Source organism: Phoenix dactylifera, unplaced genomic scaffold, assembly GCF_009389715.1.
Source record: "Phoenix dactylifera cultivar Barhee BC4 unplaced genomic scaffold, palm_55x_up_171113_PBpolish2nd_filt_p 000160F, whole genome shotgun sequence".
NCBI lineage: Eukaryota > Viridiplantae > Streptophyta > Magnoliopsida > Arecales > Arecaceae > Phoenix > Phoenix dactylifera.
This window is the reverse complement of record NW_024067704.1, coordinates 830,545-854,573: the sequence shown is the minus strand read 5'-3', so window position 1 is coordinate 854,573 and position 24,029 is coordinate 830,545. Positions and strand designations below refer to the sequence as shown.

General features: G+C 40.1%; 1 protein-coding gene across 2 annotated transcripts in view; it reads right to left on the bottom strand.

Moving 5' to 3' along the window:
* The window catches only part of LOC113461932 (enolase-phosphatase E1-like), a 43,127-nt gene extending 19,939 nt beyond the window's left edge, over window positions 1–23,188 (bottom strand). Inside the window, exon 1 of one of the 2 annotated variants that reach the window (XM_039117011.1) lies at window positions 19,291–23,188. In XM_039117011.1, coding sequence (XP_038972939.1) covers window positions 19,291–22,999 — 3,709 coding nt within the window. In that variant the 5' untranslated portion in view covers window positions 23,000–23,188. Of the gene's footprint in view, window positions 1–19,285 lie in introns of both variants that reach the window. The other variant, XM_039117010.1, reaches the window with a different exon arrangement.
* Between the last annotated feature and the right edge of the window lie 841 nt (window positions 23,189–24,029).

Here is a 24,029-nt window from a genome sequence, read left to right as displayed (position 1 = left end):
AAACTCTTAAGCCCATTTATAATGTCAGTAAAACGAGTAAACATATCAGTTATGGACTCAGTAGATTCCATTTTAAACAATTCATATTTGTGTACTAATATGTTTATCTTAGACTCCTTAACTTGATTGGTCCCTTCATGTGTGACCTCAAGTCTGTCCCAAATTTCTTTGGCGGTAGTGCAAGTAGATATTCTATTAAATTCATTTACATCTAATGAGCAGTAAAGTACATTTATAGCTTTTGCATTTAACTGTGCTAATCTTCTATCACTCTCATGTTAGCATTCCTCATATGCCATGAAAATTTCGAAATAATTTTCAGATTGCAGCGGAAAAACATATGCGGGATCTGTTCATCGCATGAACGTGTTTTAAAATCTTTCGTTTGTAGATAGATTAGAATTAAATTATTTTAAACTATTTTAAAATCATTAAGAAGATCAGATCTTCATCTTGTGCGGGTAGATGGTCTCCGCAAATCTGATTTACGTGGTATTTGATCAAGGCTCAGTGGAAGCCGCACACGCGTCCGGCCTCTACAGGTATCCACACGAAGTACTGACTCGATCGAAGCCTTTGGATCTCACCGGGGTGCTAGCTCCCTTGCAGAGATGGCTATGGATGGCTGAAGTCCTCTCCTTTGAATCAACCTTTGATTGGCTTGAGAGGAGGAAGAAGAAGGAAGAACCAAAGGAACAAGAACAAAGCCCTGTAGCCTTTTTCTTTTTCTTCCTTTTGGAACCAAGATGAAGAAGGAAGAGGGCGTCTTAGGCTTTTCTTTTTCTTCTCTTGATTATGGCTCAAAGGAGGAAGATGGAGGAGTATTAGGCTTTTCTTTTTCTTCTCTTGATTGTGGCTCAAAGGAGGAAGATGGAGGAGGGTGCTCACGGCTGGAATGAGGAGAAAAACATCCATCTTTTTCGAAATTCCATGCTCCCTTTTAATTAGTTAAGAGATAAGGATGAGTTCCTATTTTTTAGGAACTCATCTTTATCTCTTCTTTTTGGCTAACAAGGAGGGGCGTGCGCCCCTCCTCTTTCTCCCACGCACACCCCAAGGGGAGGGGCGTGGGCCCCTCCCTCAAGTTCATTTAAATCTGCTATTTAAATAAATTAAAGGGGATTTTAATTTGGGTCCATTGTTTGAGTCCAATCCTAGTCAAAATAGGATTTTTGTGAACCCATTTCAATTTCCTCCAATTCCTAATCCAATTAGAATTTAATTGAGCCATGACTCTATTGAACTCTTCAATCCTAATCCAATTAGGAGTCATAAAATTAATTAGATTAAAATTAAAATTAATTAGGACTTAAGAAAATCCTAATCTAATCAGGACTTGTTCAATTTTCAGCCCTAAGACAATTTGGACTTTAGAAATCCTATTCCAAATAGGATTCTAATTTAATTTGAAATCCTAATCCAATTAGGACTCCATGATTCCCACTCCAAGTAGGACTCATGATCAAGTCCAATTAATTAAATCCAATTAATTAAATTAAATTGCAATTCGATTGCAATTGTTCCTTCTTCTAGCCACTAACTCTTAGCGGGTTTTCATTTATCAATCTAATTGATTATTTGTGATTCCTAATCACATTCAACCATTGGATCGGTCAATACCTCTAATGTGTGTGACCCCATAGGTTCCATTCTGACTGGTAGTGAGATATATTATGATCTCTATCACAATATCATTGAAAACTCCTTTCAATGGGTTGAAACAATTCCAACTCAACTCACCAGGGATTATCGACCATCGAGATGATCCCTGTGAGTCTCACCATCCACCAGTGACACCTAGCAGTATGTAGTGGCCACCCAGCAGAATAGAATAATGAACCTCTAGGTACAGCAATCGTATGATACAGTCCTTCTATCGTGGATCCCTACAGATCGGAGGTCATGGAAAACTCGTCAAACCCCGTCGTCTGTCATATGTCTAGATTTATTTGACTTGAGTTCGATAGTGAAAAACTCTTTCTCCACTTTATATTTCTGCCCTGGCCAAGGTCTTAGAACTCAGTCTAACAAATCACATAGGATCACTCCTCTTCTATCAAGGTCGATAGATTCCATGTAAGCGCATACCCTACTCCTACAGTGAACTTACTGCAGCCAATCTACACTACAAGGACCCATATGGCTAGAGACCATGTATACGTATAGTCAAACTACAATAACCTCACTGTGAGTAGCCGAAGCACCGCAGGTCAAAGGACCAGTCATACTACTGCAACATCAAGCAAGTCACTGACGAGTGGATAGACATCCAAGTGACTTCTTGTCTTGGTCACGCTCAGTACCCTTGTTCTCTAACAAGCACCTGCACTATCACTTCAGTGTCCCTACACTGTGGACTCGAGTCTCGTCCATCCAGAAGAAAAGTGATCTGTGCACTGATCGGATCGATCACCGTCCTCGTGATGATCCATTGATCAGGAGCATTTAGAAATTAATCACCAATGATACATGGCTCAAATTCTCAACTCTTGAGAATATGTATCATCATCTTATTAATTTCTTGGACGATTCATAGACACATAAAAAATATGAATGAAAAAGATGCCCATTTATTATTCAATAATAATAAAGTCAAGTACAAATTTATGTCCCAGAATAAATAATGTGTCTGCCAGATTGGCTTCTAGGGCATACATCTAACAATCTCCCACTTGCACTAAAGCCAATCAGCCATATATCTAAGTCCCATCTTCTCAAGGTGGGCTTCAGTCTTCTGCTGACTTAGCTGTTTAGTAAGCGGGTCTGCCACGTTGTTCGCGGAGTCTACTCTCTGTACCTCGACATATTTCTTCTCGAGATAGTCGCGTATGAGGTGGAAACGCCGCTCTATGTGCTTGGACTTCTGATGAGACCTTGGCTCCTTAGCGAGAGCTATGGCGCCATTATTATCGCAGTAGAGTGTGATGGCATCTGATGGCATTACATCTAGCTCTGCAATGAATTTTTGAACCAGAAGGCTTCCTTTGCAGCTTCAGAGGCGGCGATATACTCAGCTTTCATGGTAGAATCAGCAATGATCGGTTGTTTGGAACTCTTCCAATTTACCGTACCACCATTGCACAAGAACACATATCCAGATGTAGACTTTCTATCATCAATATCAGTCATAAAGTCTGAATCTGTGTATCCTTCTACCTTTAACTCCGATGCTCCTCCAAAGACCAAGAACAAATCTTTAGTTCTTCTTAAGTACTTAAGAATGTTCTTCACAGCTGTCCAGTGCTCTTCACCTGGATTCGACTGATATCTGCTAGTGACACTCACAGCAAGGGCTATATCAGGTCGTGTACACAGCATGGCATACATGAGGCTTCCTATTGCAGAAGCATAAAGAATCCTGCTCATGCGTTGAATCTCTTCAGATGTGTTGGGGCACATCTTTTTGGAGAGATGAATCCCATGCCTAAGGGGTAATAGACCCCTCTTGGAGTTTTCCATACTGAACCTCTTCAGTACCTCCTCTATGTACATCTTTTGTGATAGGCCAAGCATCCTTTTAGATCTATCCCTATAGACCTTTATCCCCAAAATGTAGGATGCTTCCCCAAGGTCTTTCATGGAGAACTCTTTTGATAACCAGACCTTGACCGAGGTTAGCATAGGAATATCATTTCCTATCAGGAGGATGTCATCCACGTACAGTACGAGGAACACGACAGCACTCCCACTAACCTTCTTGTAAACACATGGTTCCTCTTCGTTCTTGATGAACTCAAACGATTTGATCGCATCATTAAAACGAGTGTTTCAACTCCGAGATGCTTGCTTTAGTCCATAGATGGACCTTTGCAGCTTGCAGACCTTGTGATCACCATCACTGGAAGTGAAACCCAAAGGCTGCTCCATATAGATATCTTCATCAAGATATCCATTCAGGAAAGCAGTTTTCACATCCATCTGCCATATTTCATAATCATGAAATGCTGCAATGGCAAGCAATGTTCGAATGGATTTCAGCATGGCTACAGGTGAAAAGGTCTCCTGATAGTCAATGCCTTCGCGCTGACTATACCCTTTCGCTACTAGCCTTGCCTTATAGGTCTCTACCTTTCCATCCGAACCTATCTTCCTTTTATAGATCCATTTACATCCAATAGGTACTATACCTTCTGGTGGATCTACTAAGGTCCAGACTTGGTTGGAATACATGGAGTCTATCTCTGACTTCATGGCTTCCAGCCATTTCTCGGAATCGATATCAGATATCGCCTCGTCGTAGGTATTGGGATCCTGTACATGTTCCCTATCTCCCATGAGGAACATTTCCTCGGTGTCCTCTACTTAGTATACCTAAGTATCTATCGGGAGGATGGGAGACCCTACTAGATCTACGAGGTGGAGGAGGTACTACGTGTACTGGCTCTGTATGAATAGGTTCTATAGGATCCATGACTCGTTGCTTTTCAGAGACTCTCTCTTCAAGCTCAATTTTTCTCCCACTGCTTCTATCAAGGATAAACTGTTTTTCCAGAAAGACGGCATGTCGGCTCACAAACACATTGTGATCCTCTGAGATGTAAAAATTATATCCTAATGACTCTTTAGGATATCCAATAAAACGAGCACTTATGGTCCTAGGCTCTAACTTGTCCGCCTGTAGTCGCTTGACGTGGGCCGGACATCCCCAAATCTTGAGATGACCAAGACTCGGCTTCTTACCATGCCATATCTCATACGGTGTGGTAGGAACGGATTTAGAGGGAACTCTATTCAATAAATAAATTGCGGATAATAAGGCATCTCCCCAAAGAAACATAGGTAGATCAGTGAAGCTCATCATGGATCGGACCATATCCAATAGAGTCCGATTCCTCCTTTCTGACACCCCGTTGAGTTGAGGTGTACCCGGAGGTGTCCATTGTGAGACTATGCCATTTTTCTTGAGATAATCCCGGAATTCCCCACTAAGGTATTCTCCTCCTCGATCTGATCGAAGAACCTTAAGGGTTTTTCCAGTCTGTTTTTCTACTTCATTTCTGAACTCTTTGAACTTTTCAAAAGACTCAGATTTGTATCTCATAAGATACACATACCCATATCGTGAATAGTCATCGGTAAAGGTAATGAAGTATGAATAACGACCCCTGGCTAGCACATCGAATGGGCCACACACATCAGTGTGTACCAGGGTAAGTATTTCAGTGGTCCTCTCCCCATGTCCTACAAAGGGTAATCTAGCCATTTTTCCTTGAAGACAGGACTCACAAACTGGATATGACTCGGAAGTCAATGGGCCAAGAAGCCCATCTTTCTCCATTTTGTTCATTCTGTCCTCTCCAATATGGCCAAGCCTGAGGTGCCACAAATACTTCTGGTTTATCTCATCTCTGGATCTTTTAGATCCTATGGCACTCACTACTTGCTCAGACACATTCACAGACACATCAATATGCAAGTGATAGAGACTATCAATCATGAAACCACGTGCAACTAATTTATTTCTGAAATAAATAGAACAGCAGTCTTTGTCAAAGGTCAAAACATGACCCTGTGCTAAACACGAAACAGAAATCAAATTCCTGCTAGCAGCAGGGACATAATAACAGTCTCTAAGCAATAAACTAAATCCAGACGGTAATCGCAGAGGGTAGGTGCCCACAGCTACAGCAGCAACTCTTGCCCCGTTGCCAACTCGAAGGGTCACTGCACCTTCCGCCAGCCTCCTACTTTCCTTTAGACCCTGCATAGTAGTGCACAAATGAGCACTAGAACCAGAATCTATAACCCAACTAGAAGTAGAAGAAACCGTAAGATTAGTTTCAATTACGAGCAAATCTAACATACCTTCAGAAGGTGTGTCTGCCTTTTTGTTCTTCAGGCTCTCGAGGTATGAAGGGCAGTTCCTTTTCCAGTGGCCGTCGACGTTGCAGTGGAAACATTTTTCCTTGTCATTAGCCCTTTTCTTGTGAACTTCCTTCTTAGGCTTCTTGTCTTTCTTTTGCTTCTTAGCAGGCTTCTTTTTCTTCCAAGTAGACTTTTTCTTGGAACCAGAAGTCAGCTCAGCAGCCAGAACAGAGCCCCTTGAACCTTTCAAGGCCCCTTCAGCAGTTACCAACATATTCAACAATTCGGTCTTTGTGCATTCAATTTTATTCATATGGTAGTTTACTATAAACTGACCAAATGAATTAGGAAGGGATTGCAGGATCAGATCTATCTGCAGTTCCTTATGCATGGACATACCGAGCTTCTCAAGTTCCTCGAGGTCCTTGATCATAGTCAAACAGTGATCGTGGACAGACTGCCCCTCACGCATCTTTGCCTTGAAGAGCCTCTTGGACACTTCAAAGCGTGCAGTGCGGCTCTGCTCACCATACAACTCTTGCAGATGAGCCAGTATTTTCCTAGCAGTCTTTATGTTCTCATGCTGGCATTGAAGTTCGTTAGTCATGGATGCCATGATGTAGCACTTGACCCTAATGTCGTCATCAGTCCACTTCTGATGCGTCTCACGCTGATCATCAGTAGGACATGCTGGTAGCCTAGGGATATCATTCTCGAGCACATACCCTATTTTCTCACAATTCAGAACAATTTTCAGGTTCCTAAGCCAGTCTTTATAGTTAGTTCCGGTCAGTCTGTTGGTCTCAAGGATTCGGGTCAAAGGGTTTGAAGCTGACATTGTGATCTGTAGAGAGTAAAGATTCTAGTTAGACTTTGTACTTGAACTTAATTTGTTCTAGGGACTTTTAAAACAAATATGCTCCCACTATTTTCTCGAATCCCTCATACTCTCCTGATGGAGAAACGAAAACCCTACGCGACTAGGATTTCTAGTGGGTACTACGGTCTCACCGATTTATATGCCGCCTCACCTAACAGTTATTGGTGACATATAAATGGATGAGTGTACAACTCTTGTACAATGCTTCTCAAGCATATTGCAGTGTTACTTGGTCTCTAAGTGATGAAGACCTCACCTAACAGTTATTGGTCCCATTACTTAGTTAAGTCAGACCCACCGTATAACCGCGGAAATAAAGTCGTCATTGGGTCCTCACCTAACAGTTATTGGTGCCCAACCCCACCTTTACCCCACAACATCTCATGTCTAATAGAGAGGTCCAGTCCCCCGATGCAACTTGCCCACTGTGTCCGGCCGAGACAAATCAATGCCGGAAAGACCTTAGCAACTCTACTACGGTGGAAGACCTATGGACTTAATATTGCATAATCAAGTCTTAGTGTTTGCAACTTGAGTTCTTCATAAGAGGTAATCGAACAATTGGCCAGGTAAGCAGGTGGGAGGCTCCCCTTACTCAGAGAGTAAGGTCCTAATTAAGTAACCACCTTATAGGCTTGCCTAGACACCAATTAGATCAATTAATCTAATATGACTAACTCATGTTGGTTCACCCTCGACTGATTAGGGAGGTCTCGATTTAGGTCTCACTCGATCGCGTATTCACATCTCATGCAAATATAAGTCTACCTGCATAATCATAAGCATTAAACATCCAGGCATTTATCAACAATAAAATTAAATGATGATGATCATGGATCCAAGATGGGGTCATTTTACAAGCACATGCACGTCAATTGGTTTGATCGTCTTCAACTCTTGACTCGATCTTGATCCTCTAGGTCCAATTGTGATCAACTCCTTGATCCATCTTCAATCAACCCTTGATCTTGATCCGCGCATGTTGAGCTTGTTGATGTACATATCGATCAACCATCGACGTGCAACACACATCACAGTTTACATCCCAGATTGCTTTAAAAATTAAATAAAAATAAAAATAAAATTACAACCCTTTTCATTGAGACACGCAGGTCTCTAATACATGAATTTAAGATGCATGCAGGCATCTGAAAATTAAAACTACATGCATCACAGAACATCACAGAACATCGCAGAACATTTCAGCACATTCAAAGGGTCCATCCATGATCATCACCATACGCATCACATGCATAAAAATTATTTTTAGATCTGTAATTTAATTGATTATTCCATCTCATGACTTGCTGATCATGCTAGATTTGACTCTAAATATTTGTAATCACATTATCAAAGCTTTAGAATCATTAATCTAAGCATCTAAAAATTAGTATGCAGAAAAATCAGCAAGCTGAAAATTCTGCATACATAAATTTCAGCAAGCCTAATCCCTTAAATTTCAGATCTAAAATGCCTTGAAAAATTTAATTCTAATCTTAATCTACATAACCATGGCTCTGATACCACTGTTAGCATCCCTCATATGCCATGAAAATTTCGAAATAATTTTCAGATTGCAGCGGAAAAACATATGTGGGATCTGTTCATCGCATGAACGTGTTTTAAAACCTTTCGTATGTAGATAGATTAGAATTAAATTATTTTAAACTATTTTAAAATCATTAAGAAGATCAGATCTTCACCTTGTGCGGGTAGATGGTCTCCGCAAATCTGATTTACGTGGTATTTGATCAAGGCTCAGTGGAAGCCGCACACGCGTCCGGCCTCTACAGGTATCCACACGAAGTACTGACTCGATCGAAGCCTTTGGATCTCACCGGGGTGCTAGCTCCCTTGCAGAGATGGCTATGGATGGCTGAAGTCCTCTCCTTTGAATCAACCTTTGATTGGCTTGAGAGGAGGAAGAAGAAGGAAGAACCAAAGGAACAAGAACAAAGCCCTGCAGTCTTTTTCTTTTTCTTCCTTTTGGAACCAAGATGAAGAAGGAAGAGGGCGTCTTAGGCTTTTCTTTTTCTTCTCTTGATTGTGGCTCAAAGGAGGAAGATGGAGGAGGGTGCTCACGGCTGGAATGAGGAGAAAAACATCCATCTTTTTCGAAATTCCATGCTCCCTTTTAATTAGTTAAGAGATAAGGATGAGTTCCTATTTTTTAGGAACTCATCTTTATCTCTTCTTTTTGGCTAACAAGGAGGGGCGTGCGCCCCTCCTCTTTCTCCCACGCACACCCCAAGGGGAGGGGCGTGGGCCCCTCCCTCAAGTTCATTTAAATCTGCTATTTAAATAAATTAAAGGGGGTTTTAATTTGGGTCCATTGTTTGAGTCCAATCCTAGTCAAAATAGGATTTTTGTGAACCCATTTCAATTTCCTCCAATTCCTAATCCAATTAGAATTTAATTGAGCCATGACTCTATTGAACTCTTCAATCCTAATCCAATTAGGAGTCATAAAATTAATTAGATTAAAATTAAAATTAATTAGGACTTAAGAAAATCCTAATCTAATCAGGACTTGTTCAATTTTCAGCCCTAAGACAATTTGGACTTTAGAAATCCTATTCCAAATAGGATTCTAATTTAATTTGAAATCCTAATCCAATTAGGACTCCATGATTCCCACTCCAAGTAGGACTCATGATCAAGTCCAATTAATTAAATCCAATTAATTAAATTAAATTGCAATTCGATTGCAATTGTTCCTTCTTCTAGCCACTAACTCTTAGCGGGTTTTCATTTATCAATCTAATTGATTATTTGTGATTCCTAATCACATTCAACCATTGGATCGGTCAATACCTCTAATGTGTGTGACCCCATAGGTTCCATTCTGACTGGTAGTGAGATATATTATGATCTCTATCACAATATCATTGAAAACTCCTTTCAATGGGTTGAAACAATTCCAACTCAACTCACCAGGGATTATCGACCATCGAGATGATCCCTGTGAGTCTCACCATCCACCAGTGACACCTAGCAGTATGTAGTGGCCACCCAGCAGAATAGAATGATGAACCTCTAGGTGCAGCAATCGTATGATACAGTCCTTCTATCGTGAATCCCTACAGATCGGAGGTCATGGAAAACTCGTCAAACCCCGTCGTCTGTCATATGTCTAGATTTATTTGACTTGAGTTCGATAGTGAAAAACTCTTTCTCCACTTTATATTTCTGCCCTGGCCAAGGTCTTAGAACTCAGTCTAACAAATCACATAGGATCACTCCTCTTCTATCAAGGTCGATAGATTCCATGTAAGTGCATACCCTACTCCTACAGTGAACTTACTGCAGCCAATCTACACTATAAGGACCCATATGGCTAGAGACCATGTATACGTGTAGTCAAACTACAATAACCTCACTGTGAGTAGCCGAAGCACCGCAGGTCAAAGGACCAGTCATACTACTGCAACATCAAGCAAGTCACTGACGAGTGGATAGACATCCAAGTGACTTCTTGTCTTGGTCACGCTCAGTACCCTTGTTCTCTAACAAGCACCTGCACTATCACTTCAGTGTCCCTACACTGTGGACTCGAGTCTCGTCCATCCAGAAGAAAAGTGATCTGTGCACTGATCGGATCGATCACCGTCCTCGTGATGATCCATTGATCAGGAGCATTTAGAAATTAATCACCAATGATACATGGCTCAAATTCTCAACTCTTGAGAATATGTATCATCATCTTATTAATTTCTTGGACGATTCATAGACACATAAAAAATATGAATGAAAAAGATGCCCATTTATTATTCAATAATAATAAAGTCAAGTACAAATTTATGTCCCAGAATAAATAATGTGTCTGCCAGATTGGCTTCTAGGGCATACATCTAACATCTCATTCCAATCCATTTCTGGTTTGGGTATGATAGTGCCCTCTATGTTAAGTGTGGGTGTGTGAGGTCCTCTAGTGATGATTTGCCATAGTTCATAATCTGAAGCTTGAATGAATATCCTCATTCTAGCTTTCCAATATGTGTAGTTTGTGCCATTAAATAGAGGTGGTCTATTTGTGGATTGCCCCTCACTCATTGCACATCCCACTTGGGTTGTCATGATCTTTAACTCTTGATTGTGAGATCAATGAGTACTATTAGAGCACCTTGCTCTGATACCACTTGTTGCCCTAGGTGACAATCCAAGAGGGGGGGGGTGAATTGGTTTCTTCTAAATTTTGGTGTTTTAAAAGCTTTCTTAATTAAGTGCGGTGGTTGCTTTCTTAGATTATTTGAATGAGTTAAACTAGAACAACGATGGAAGATAATGCAAGAATAAATGTAACCACAAGCACAATACAAACACAATAATATATAGTGGTTCGGTGCTCTCCTTAGCACCTACGTCCACTCCCCAAGCGACCCCTTGGAAATTCACTATAATCTCGCGGATTACAGTTGGATTATTTTTCGGGCTCACAATCCAAAAACCTTTGTTGGTTTTACGGGCTCACCAACGAACCTATACACTTTGGTTTTCCGGGTTCACCAAAAACCTTTGTTGGTTTTACGGGCTCACCAACGAACCTATACACTTTGGTTTTCCGGGTTCACCAAAAACCTTTGTTGGTTTTACGGGCTCACCAACGAACCTTTACAAATAGTTTGATAAACAAAAAAGAAAGATTCAAACTCCTAAATGAGCAAATGAAACAATATTAACTACAAAGAAGAGTTAGAAAGTATTTATCGCTTTGAAGTGGCTTTGCTCTTCTTTGTCAAGGATGCTTCACTCTTCAAGGGAGGATGGAGCTCTTGATGACTCTTTGAATCTGCTCAACCCCTTTCTTTGATTCTTGAATGGAGCACTTGAATGAAGAAGATTAGGGCACTTTTGTTTTCTTGTGTACTCTTTGATATCTCTTTCAAAAGTTTTTCTATCTGATGAATAGTGCCCCTTTAAATAGCTTCCCACATCCTTTGGACAAGCCCCAATGGTTAGATTTGAAAAACTAGCCATTACTAACCTTGGGAAGGACAAAAAGTACATCTGCAGAACTAGCCGTTATGCTTCAGCCCGTATTTGGGTCGGCTCAACCTGTCCTTGGGTCGACCCAACATTCACTTGGGTCGACTCAAACATTCCTTGGGTCGACCCTCTCAGAAAACACAGAAACTTGAAATTTCAGCCTTCCTTCCCATGGGTCGACCCAACCATTCTTTGGGTCGACTCAAAGTTCACTTGGGTCGACTCAACTTCTTCTTGGGTCGACCCTCTCAGTAATTCCAGAGAACCATTTTCTGTCTGCCTTTCTGTCTTGCCTTTGGGTCGACCCTCTCAGGGTTTGGGTCGACTCAAGCTTGGGTCGACTCAACCACTGTTTGGGTCGACCCTCTCAGTAAATCCAGAGAACATATTTCTTTCACGTTTTGAGGTTCTTGAAGTTTGGGTCGACTCATGCTTACCTTGGGTCGACCCAACTCACTGTTCATCTGTGCCAATTTTGCAGAAGTGTGCCAAATGACTTCTTGATGTGCCGAGGTCGACCCAATCAACCTTTGGGTCGACTCAATCTACACTTTGCTGCATCTCAAGGTTAGATTCATTCAAATGAACAAAGACATGTATCTATTTCAATTCATACAAATATACTGAGAGTAATGAACTTATAAATGAAGTATCAATTTAACTTATAATATACTCTAGATAATTGCTTGTTAATCATCAAAATAACACTATCATCCTCAATGCTCTATACTCTATTTGTTTTCTATCCGGTGGAGTTGGAAAAGGCACGAGGTACTACCACTAGCCTCCCTCTTGTGCCGTTTCTAATATACCCTACACCGAATAGTTGGGTCAAATAGTGCCGGGTACTACCACTAGCCTCTCCATCGGCACCATCCTTATGATGAGCAATATAGAAAGGTTAAATCGTTCTCTTTAACAAAAATGTTCACTTCAAAATTTTTCTATTTAAATGTAATTAATTATGGATTTTATCCTTTCCAAAAGAATGCTTACACAAGTCTCACAAATGTGCCGAATATATTATGCTTGTTTTGCCTTTCCTTAAGATTAGAGTATTTGCTTTTACTTAGCTTATACTTCCCTTAAATAATGTTCATTTTCTTTTCTTTATATTTCTCTCTTTTTATTATTCTCAAGTAATTTACATGAAAGAGTAGAATAAAGAAATAATCTAATGTATCATATAGATGTATATCATGCAAACAACATTTTCATTATGCTCAAGCATTCATAGCTTCTCACAAATTATTTTAAATCAAAATTTTAAGCATAAATTTGTGTATTTCATGGTTATGCATCACGTAGGCAAAGGTATATTTCAGTTTGGGCAAACTATGAAACAATTTCTAAAAGCATAAGTCAATCAATACATATATAGACATTATATCAAGAAATTAATAATTAAAGACTTTAATCATGCCACAATAAGATTTCTTATGTGTAAACTTTTGGCTGAAGAAGGTCCTCTCTCTTGTTTGCATGTGAATATTTATTGTATCTTACGTGGAGGTGTCATTCAAGTTGAAATCTCTCAATTTCTTGCTCAAGGATTCTGCATTATTAACAAAATCTTTTTCTTTCTTGAAGAAAAGTCATTAGTTTCTTCAAGATACAAAACATTCATACAACATATTTCTTAACTAGATGACTCAACATAAGATATGACAATAATTGAATATTGAGTCACTTTACTCAAAAGATTGCCTAAATATAAGCATGCACATGTCATTTGAGCTAAAGAGATAGTTTCATTAAGCAAGATGGTTCAAGGACAAGAATGTGAGGTAATAGGAAGATTCATCAAGATCAAATCAATTTTTTATTTTCAGAATCAATTTAGCTTAGATTCTATTTATTTAAGATAATTATCAATAAGACATGCTAGTTAAGTTTTAATCAAATTATCTTAAACAGTTGTTTCTATCAAAATTCAGATTGTTACATAGAAGCAAAATGATAAACTATATTCTCAATAAAAGATTTAGTTTTAATAAGAATAATATGAATTGATATTTCTACAACTAGTATCTTTTTATTGAATATTCTATATGCATTGCTTGAAGTGTAATATCCAAAGAAATATTTGTTTTAATAGATTTAGCATATCTTTCATTGTTGACAGCAAAACATGTACAACTGTAAAACATGAAAGTATGCAACATTTGATTTTTTATTTTTTTTCTGAGTTCACAAGGATTTTTCTTCAAAAATAGATTTAATAGAAAACCTTATAATATGACAATCTGTGATGATAGAATTAATCAAAAATCAATTAACCAAGTTATTATCACGAAGCATTGTTATTACACAAATTTTTCAAGGGTTCTATTTTTATGTTTTTATAACCCCTATATGCAATGGTGTTCTTGGTGCAAGAACAATTATATTCACCATTTTCTGTACAAAACTTATCAACAAATTGATTTTCAAAACTGTACTATGATACTTCTTTATTTTCACAGTTTGCAAACCTTTTTCATTTGAAACCTTTTATAAATTTGTGTCGAAGAAGAAAATATTTCAATTTAAGTGCCAAGAACAAAACCAGCGTTAGCTTTGAGAAATCATCTACAATTACACAATCAAGAAGCTTATCTCCTAAGTTCACGATCCTAGAGATCCAAATAGGTTCTTGTGGAGAATTTTCAAAGACTAAGAGTTGGAAACAATATTTTTAGATTTAGAAATAATTCTAGTTTGTTTTTCTAGATGACATGCATAGCAAACTTTGATCTTGCAGAAATTAATCTATGCAAGCCAATGACAAGGTTTTTTGAGATTAAGTACATACTAGCATGAGTTGATTTTATATGCCAAAAATGGTTTCTTTAATCTTGGTATTCATAGTGTATATATTCAAAGGCATACCAAGTATACATTCTTATGTCCATGATCAATAAAAGATAATGCCATGGATAAAAACTCTCAATCAAGCATATAGAGAATTCATAGAGTTATTCTTAATAAATTAATTAATCATTCAACAACTTATCCAACAGTAAGTAAAGCATACTATAAAATAAAATGATTTGATTATATATATATATTTTTTAAATATTACCTATATCACAAAATTGATTAATACCTGCAATTCATGTTTTAATCAGATACCAAGGCAAAGAGAATGATAAAATGCAAGGATTATTAATTTCATTATTCCTTTCATTTCAATTATTTTTCTTAAGTATATTTTAAGTTTCATTCTTTAATATGTGTCTAGAGCACCCAATGTCCAAATTAACATCTTTTGTTGGAGCCTTGAGTGCTAGACACACCTGCAGAAAATATTCAAGTTTTCAACTTAGGAACCCAAGCTCTTTTGGGTCCTTGCAGGTTAGCTATAATTGTTCCTTTTGGAACCCATATTTTCTTAATAACTATTTTGTCCATAGACTTGCAGATTTTAGGATTACAAGGATTGTATTTCTGCATCCTCTTGTTAAATTTAACAAACATAGATTTAACATGAGTAGTAGATAAACCTTCAGTTTTCTGTTTTTGCCTTTTAGGTTCATCAAATTTGTAATGTACAGATTTAGGAACAGAAAAGATTTTGCTTAGCTTTTGTTCATGTTTATCAGCATTATAAGAATCTGTTTTAAAATAATTAGAAACTGTTTTAACAAACATATTCTTGAAAAATTTTTGGATGTACCAAGGTTGATATCCCAATCCAACTTTATCAAATTCAGCTCTTTGATTATTTATCATTAGGTTCAACCTTTCAGAGCTGAAGGTAAATCTTTCAACAACAGGTCTCAATTTGTTAACTTGTTTAGTTAATCTTCTATAATCTTTTGAAAGCAATTCATTGTTTTTCTTAAGTTTATCATGGCTTTCAGTGAGAAGTTGGTTTTTCTGATTTAGTTCTTTATTTTTCTCAATTAAGATTTTAGTTTCATTAGTATGTTTCTTAATTAGTGTTTCATAATAATTAGACAGTTTCAGTTTTTCATTTACTAGGGTTTTCTTTTCATTCTTCAGGTTCTAGTTTTTACAAATGAATTTCTTATGTTCTTTCATTAGATTAAGAAATGCATCATATAACTCATCAAGTGTAAAATCATTTTCAATTTTATCATATACTTCATATTCAAAAGAGGAGACACTTTGTATTTCAATACATACCTCATCCTTGTGTGCCACAAGGCATAGGTTTTCAATATCAGCTTACATCTCTTCTTCTTCAAAGCTAATTTCAGTTTCACTAAAAATATTAGTGCTTTCATATTTAGCCTCTAGCATATTCCACATGTCTTTAGCAGTTATGCAAGAAGATGTACAATTAACCTCATTCTCATCTAATGCACAATATAACAGCTTTATGGCCTTTGAATTTTGTTGGATCATTTCCTTATTATGATTAGTGTTTGTGTTTGTCCCATTGACTATAATACCCCATAAATTATAATCACGTGATGGTATGAAAATGCGCATGCGTGCTTTCCACTGTGTGTAATTTATGCCATTAAATAGTGGAGGTCTATCAATCAATTGTCCTTCTCCTAGAAAACTATCTATTTGAGTTGTCATGATCTTTGGCTCTTTGACGATTAGGTCAAAATCAACAGACAAGAAATTATAGAGCACCTGCTCTGATACCACTTGTTGCCCAAGGTGACAACCCAAGAGGGGGGGTGAATTGGATTTTTCTAAATTTTTGATGCTTTAAAAGTTTTCTTGTTAAGAGCGGTGGAAGCTTTCTTAAGTTATTTGTGTGAACTTACCCTAGAGCAAGAATCAAATATAAAGCAAGAATAAATACAAGAACGAGCACAACACAAACAAGACAATGTATAGTGGTTCGATGCACCCCAAGCACCTACATCCACTCCCCAAGCCTCTTCCTGGGAATTCACTATAATCCGTTAGATTACAGTTGGATTGTTTTCCGGGCTCACAATCCAAAACCTTTATAATTGGTTTTCCGGGCTCACCAATAAACCTCAATGTTGGTTTTGCGGGCTCACCAGCGTTGGTTTTGCGAGCTCACCAACAACCTACAATGTTGGTTTTACAGGCTTACCAACAAACCTTACAATAAGAGAAATAAGTAAAGAATGAAAGCTCCTAAAAAAGCAAATAAGGCAATTATAAACTACAAAGAAGAGTTTAGAGAATGTTTATCGCTTTGGAGGAGTTATTCTCTTCTTTGTCAAGCTTGCTTCACTTTACAAGGGTTGGTGGAGCTATTGATGACTCTTTGAGATTGCTCAACCCCTTTCTTTTGGCTTTTAAGATGAAGCAATTGAATGAGGCTTGCTTTTCTAGGATTTTTTCTTGAATGTGCTTCTTGATTTCCAAAAGATTACTTCCTCTGATGAATAGTGCCTCTTAAATACTTCTCCAACCTCTAAAGAACACTTTCCTACCGTTGGAATGGAGAAAATAGCCGTTTATAGCCGTTGGGGACTTAAAAAACAATTCTGCAAAACTAGCCGTTAGGCTGTCACCCGTGCTGGGGTCGACCCGAGCAAATCTAGGGTCGGCTCAAGTTACTATTCATCAGGCTGGGGTCGACTCAAGCTTTTCTGGGGTCGGCTCCAGCTACAGTGGGGTCAGCCCTTGCTACAGTGGGGTCGGCCCTCTCAGAAAATTCAGAAGCTTGTTTTTCTGACTCTTTAGGCTGGGGTCGACTCAGCTACAGTGTTTTCAGGAAATCTAGTTCCTCCTTGTCTTGTTGGGGTCGGTTCTTGATTTCTTAGGGTCGGCTCCACTTTCATTGGGGTCGGCTCTACTGGGGTCGGCTCAAGGTTTCCTAGGGTCGGCTCCACCTGAGGTTGACTCAAGAAATCTTGGGGTCGGCCCTCTCAGTAAATTCCAGAAGACTATATTTTCAAATAGCTGAAACTGGGGTCGGCTCATGGTTTTTTGGGGTCGACCCAAGCTCTGTGCTACTTGTACCATTGTGCCAGAATGTGCCATGAGTGTGCCAAATGTGCCGGGGTCGACTCCAATCTTCGTGGGGTCGACTCTAACACTGAAATTCTTCACTTCAAAGTTAGATTTGCAATTAAAACATATAATCATGAAGTAACAACATTACAAATCATTTCTTTCTTCTTAGGATGTTTAACACATTAAAGTTTAAGCTCATTAAGCATGTAAATAATAAAATTGAGCTTTAATCAAGAGAACTTGACACTAAGGCATATTAAACTGTAAATTTGTTCTTTTCTTAAGTTCTTTCAATATAATTTGTTTTTAGATGTGTTCTTGAAGGTTCTTTTAAATGTATCCAGCAAAGCGTATCAAGGATGTATCAAATCTTTCTTCCTTACTTTCTTTTGTACTGGATTAATTGAGTTAATAGTATTAGCACTTTCATATGGCCTCAATGGCTTTGTAAGCATCAAAATAATACTAGGATCCTCACCTCCAACCCTCCAACAGCTACTATAAGCCAATATATTTTCTTGATGCAAATAACCACATATTATGGAGTCTATAGATAGCATCCAGGTATCCCATATACATCCACAAATGCATACATTTCTGTGTATATATGCATATGTAATTATACATAGTATATATGCATAGATATAAATCCATGCATATATACATACATAATATGCACATTATGGTATGCATATTATGTATATATTAAGAGTCAAGTATAGGAGTTCATCATTATGGAGTACATTAGCATGACAAAAAACTAACAGATCTTGATCCATTTTAATAAATATTCAATAACAGTAGAACAATTTGAACTAATGGAATCAAGGGTCTATTAAGATCACCAGACTATAACATATAAGCTTCTAAAACCTTTTTATAGTTGCAAGAACAAAAAACTCCACCTCAATCAAGACAGTCCATGTCAAGAACAATACATGTGCCCAAACTGCCTCTAATAGATAAATTTTATTAAAGTAGATATCCTAACAATCGATCTAAAAAACTCATCTTAGGTGAATCTTGGGTTATAAATGTACATATTCCTCCTCATCATGTTTGCATCCTGATACCTTTTCTCCTTTAGTTTGAATGCAGTGTTTTACAAACAAGATAACAAACACATGTTCTATATGTAGCTCAAATTTATCCACTTTCATGTATGTAGCTGTAGATGGATTATTTATTATAAGAAATCATCTACATTTCTGCATAAAATTCAACATTTACAAGAAAAAAATTAATTTGGTGATGTTATCACAAAGTTCAAGAGACTTTGGGATTTTTGCAGCGTGCTACGCTGTTAAGAAATTACCGCGGATTTGCCAACTTTACTTAAAAATTGCAAAATTAAAAAGCGACTGGACCCCTGTTTCGAACGAAATAGGGAACCTGGCCGCGACCTCGACCTCTTGCCCAGGCGTCGGCATCCGCCGCCCTCCTCTCTCCCTCCCTCCTCTGCTCGCTCTATCTTTTTCTTTCTTTCATTCTCCTTCTCCTCCGGCAACAAGTTTCGTTTCTGTTGCCAGAACCATCCCGGTCCGCCGCCGAGACGGCTCGGTACAATCGGAACCACCCGATTCGGGACGGTTCCACTGACCCTATAGTAACCTTTTTCACAGTTTTCAGATAAATAAATAGGAACAGAAATTAATTCCAGAATACATTATAAGCAACAAAAAACTCAAAAAAAAAAAAAATCAGTTTCCTGACCTCACCATCAGAAGACACTGGGACCTCTGTATCCACAGCTACCGCTTTCGGTCCAGGACTGAGGTCCAAACCATGCTCGATGGAAGATCGGCTTTCAGTCTCTGCCATATCCAAAGACTGATATTCAACAGCAGGTAGATACTCTGAATTGAAACCAGATGGTTCACTCTCACCCTTGATCTCCATAGCAACAACAGCAACAGCACCATCAGCACTGCTTACTGCTCCATCATTCTTTGGGGCAGCAGCATTGTCACCATCTTCTTCCTTTCCCTCCACTAGCACTTCTCTTTCTTCTCTCATCCCTGCTTCATTTGACAGTAGGATTTTTTCTTCCAAGACCTCTATACAGTCCCCATCCTCGTTCTGTTTGACCACAGATGGATCGCACAAGCTCACACCAGATTGCTCGGTTTCAATCTTCTGCTCTGTAGAAACAACATCCACAAAATGCTCAGCATTCTGCAGCTGCTCCTTGTTCTCAGCTCCCACGCCCTCTTGTTTCATCACCTTGTTTTCAGCTTCTTTTTTTTCTTCCATTATCATTTCCTCCTCTGTTGGTTGCACTTCTTCCACTAGCTTAATACCTATTCCTTCTCCGTCGTCCTTGACAAAAGATGCATACTCTGAACTCAAACTGGATAGCTCAATTTCAACTTCACACACCTCTGATGCAACAGACTCTGAAAGATAAGCTCTAGGAGATAATTTCTCAGTCTCCATGGCAGCAGTATCTACACACTCTTCTTCCTTAGCTTCTCTTTGTCTTTCTTCTCCCAAATGCATGCCTTCAGTTGGTTTCTTTTCTTCTATCATCTCAACTTCCCCTTCATGTCCTTTCTCCTTGATCACAGATGCAAACTCTGAGCTTCGATTAGATTGCTTCACTTGATTCATATGCTCTTCCAGTACCTCACCAACAGAAGGATAAACACACTGGGAAAATCCCTGAGAAGCAGCACCCGCAGTATATTCGTTCTCTTCTAATCCTTTTCCTTCTCTCTCATCCATTTCTTCCAACAGTTTCTCTTCTCCCACCAATCCTATACCTCCTTTATTTCCACTATTCTTAACATCACATGCAAGTTGTGAGATTGGCTCAGTCTCAGCCTTGCACTCCTCTAGCAGAGCAGCGACAGAAGCATAGCCACTAGGCAACAGTTTCTCACTCTCAAGTGCAGAAGTATCTACAGCCTCTTCTCCTTTCTGGACCTCTTCTATTTCTTTTCTCAGCTCAGCCCCTTCAGTCAGTTTCCCTTCTTCAACAGTTTCAACACACACTCCATATCCGTTCCCCTTGAACATGGATGGACATTCTGAGCTCAAGCTACTTGGCTTCACAGAATCTTCATGCTCTTCCAGAACCGCATTATTAAAAGGATAAACATTCTGTGGCGGTTTCTGAGTGCTAGCATCCACATCATCTTCTTTCCTACCCTTCTCTTCTGCTGTGATTTCCTCTCTCACCTCTATCTGTTCAACTGGTTTCTCTTCTTCCATCAATCCTATACTTCCTCTATTACCACCTTCCTTAACATCAGCTGCAAACTCCAAGCTTTGCTCAATCTCATTCTTGCTTGCCTCTGGTGCAACAGCCTCAGAAGGATAAGCACTAGGCAACAGATTCTCACTCTCAAAATCAGCACAGTCTACACGCTCATCTTCCTTTCCCTTCTCCTCTCTTTCTTCTTCTAAACCCCCTTCTTCAGTCAGCTTTTTGTCTTCCACTAAGCCAACATCACCTTGATTACCCTTCTTCTCAACTGCAGATGCTTCTAATAACCCTACTTCTTCAGTAGGTTTCTTTTCTTCGGTTATGCCAATATCAGCTTCATACGTCTTCTCCTCAACTGCAGTAGCTACTCCTAACCCTACTTCTTCAGTTGGTTTCTCTTCTTCCATCATGCCAACATCCCCTCTATACCCCTTCTCTTCAATTACACATGCTTCTCCTAATCCTACTTCTTTAGTCTGTTTCTCTTCTTCCATTTTGCCAACATCCCCTTCATCCTTATACTCGAATGCATATGCTTCTCCTAACCCTACATCTTCTCTTGGTTTCTCTTCTTCCAGAATGCCAACATCCCTCCCATATCCCTTGTCAACTGCATATGCATCTCCAAATGCAACTTCTTCGGTCAGTTTCTCTTCTTCTGTAATGCCAACATTTCCTTCATACCCCTCCTCCTCGACTACATATGCTTCCGGTAACCCTACTTCAGTCAGTTTTTCTTCTTCCTTGATCCCAACTCCTTCATCCCCCATCTCCTCAACTGCATATGCTTCTCCTAGCCCTAGTTCTTCAGTTGGTATCTCTTCTTCCAAAATGCCAACAGCCCCTTCATACCCCTTCTCAAATTTCGACCCATACACGAGGCTCAAACTGGACTGTTTTATTTTACTCTCATGTTCCAGAGCAAAACACACAATATCCTCATTCTTTACCTTCTGTTCTGCTCCTAATTCCTCTTCCATCCCCATTTCTTCCATTGGTGTATCTTGTGGCACCACTACCAAAGAAGGATCAACACTTGGTGGCACTTCTTGAGCAGTAGAATCCACACCACCTTCATTCCTTCCCTTCTCTTCTACTCCACTTTTCTGTCTCACTAATCCTCTATCTCCTGTATCCCCACCATCCTTAGCATCAGATGCATGCTCCAAGCTTGGCACGATCTCAACCTCACGGTCCTCCAATACTTCATCAGCACTTGGCACTGACTCCTTGCTCTTCGGTGCAGCAGCATCCAATCCCTCTTCTTCTTTCACCTCTGCCTCTGCTTCCATTTGCTCTCCACCACCCATTTCTTCCTCCATCTCTTCTCCACCAGTCTCAGCACCCAGCCTAGCGCCACCAACCTCGTCAGCAGAAGCATACTGTGAACTCGGCTCGATCTCCTTCTCCAAAGGAGCTACAGAGTCAAAAGGAAAAGCAGTTGGCGGCAGGCCCTGAGCAGTACCTTCCACTTTATCTTCTTGATTCTTCTCATTCTCCACTAGTATTTCCTCTGGCATCTTCATCTCTTCCATTAGTTGCTCTTCTGTCACTATCTCGACCCGATTCCTATCTTCGAAAACTTCAGATGAATATCTATCATCCGCACAAACAAGCTCTACAGGCACAAGATTCACAGCAAAATCTTTCCTCATGTCCTCATCATAAAAAAGCGTACCACCTCCGCATTCTTCTTCCTTATTATCCTCCACCAATTCCTTTCCCTTACCCATCCCCGCTTCCTCCATTTGTCTCTCTTCTTCCACCACCCCTCCATCCCCTTTCTCCTCGATGTCATGATCTAACTGCGGCACATTTTCTTCTTCCTTCTCCTTCTCTTCTTCTACTTCTGTCTTCTCTCCTTCACTTTCCATCTCCTCCTCTGGTTCGAAGAATTCTTCTTCTTCTTCTTGTTCTTTTTCTTGGGGAGGGGGAGGAAGAAGGGACCTCATGAGAAGATCGGTGTAGGCGAAGCTGGCGAGGTAGACGCCGAAGGGAAAGGCGACGGCTAAGCCGAGGGTGGAGAAGAAGAGCAACGGAGGGATCACCACGGGGGCGCAGGAGATGGCCGCCCCGGCGATGGCCACCTTCTTGCCAAGGCTCCATCCCCGGCGGAGCACGGCGGACCGCACCTGGTCCCACCGACCCCCGCCGCCGGACTTCTCTACCACCACCGGCAGATTGGCTTCTGGGGGATTGACGACCGCCTTGGACTCCATCTCGCGCCCGGCGCGGGGCGGACGACGCCTTCTGAAGAGGAGAGGAGAGGGGAGGGGAGGTCAGGGAGGTGGGTGGACACGTGTTCATCGTGACACGTGTGAGTCGGAGAAGGTGCCAAGCAGCACTCATCCTCTCCGCCTCTCGGGTCGGGACTCGAGGTTTCTGCGTACCGGCGCCCGCGGAGTGGAATGCATCAGCTAGAAGGGCCTGGAGGATCGCGGTTTTTCGAAAAGGAGCCCACTGTTTCATCCCTCGCGCAATGACCTGCGGTATCCACCGATGCCCGTTGGCTCTTCTCAGCCGTTGGCTTGCTGGTCGGCGTGAACAATAGTGTGGATATCATAATATTGCCACCAAAATTGAGACGGTCCAGCAGGACGGAGGTGCAAGAGGTGGTTCTCCTTCATATATGGCGTGTAAAAAATTTATTTGCCGAAAAATTTTTGACGGGACCTCCAATGCCTAAATCAGTATCGAAAGGCAATAGTCTGGAAGAGAAAGAAATTCAAAAGAGTGTAGGCTCTATAGATAATACTGCATGTATACCTAAGGTCCCCCAAGCTCTCTTTTATATAGAGAAGCTCATTTTGTCTTTATATGGCTTCACATAGCGTGCACTAATAGACAGGTGATGGATGGTAGTACAGTTGAGAAGTGGGTGCTAACTCATGTGGGTGGCAGGCAGCATCAATGGGGCGCAGGTCGTGGTACTGCCGTGATTGTGGGCCGCCAGAGCTATCGATTGTTAGGACTGTCAGTCGTTGTCTACATGGGATGATCGTTCTCCTCGGCTGATGGCTCTTCAGCTGGAGATGAGGTAGATCACTTCGGTTGGTCGGTTGCTCGACTGGGGCTAAAGCCATTCTCCTTGATTTGCGTCCGAGGTCGAGGGGCAGGTCTGGCCCGAGATCGAGGTGTCCAACTTTTAACCCAACACTTGTTCCCTACTTTCAAAGCCGAGCTGCATCCCAATTTGGGTGATGGAAGTCAAACCGCCACTTCGATTGAAGGCGAAACTTTTGTAGTGGG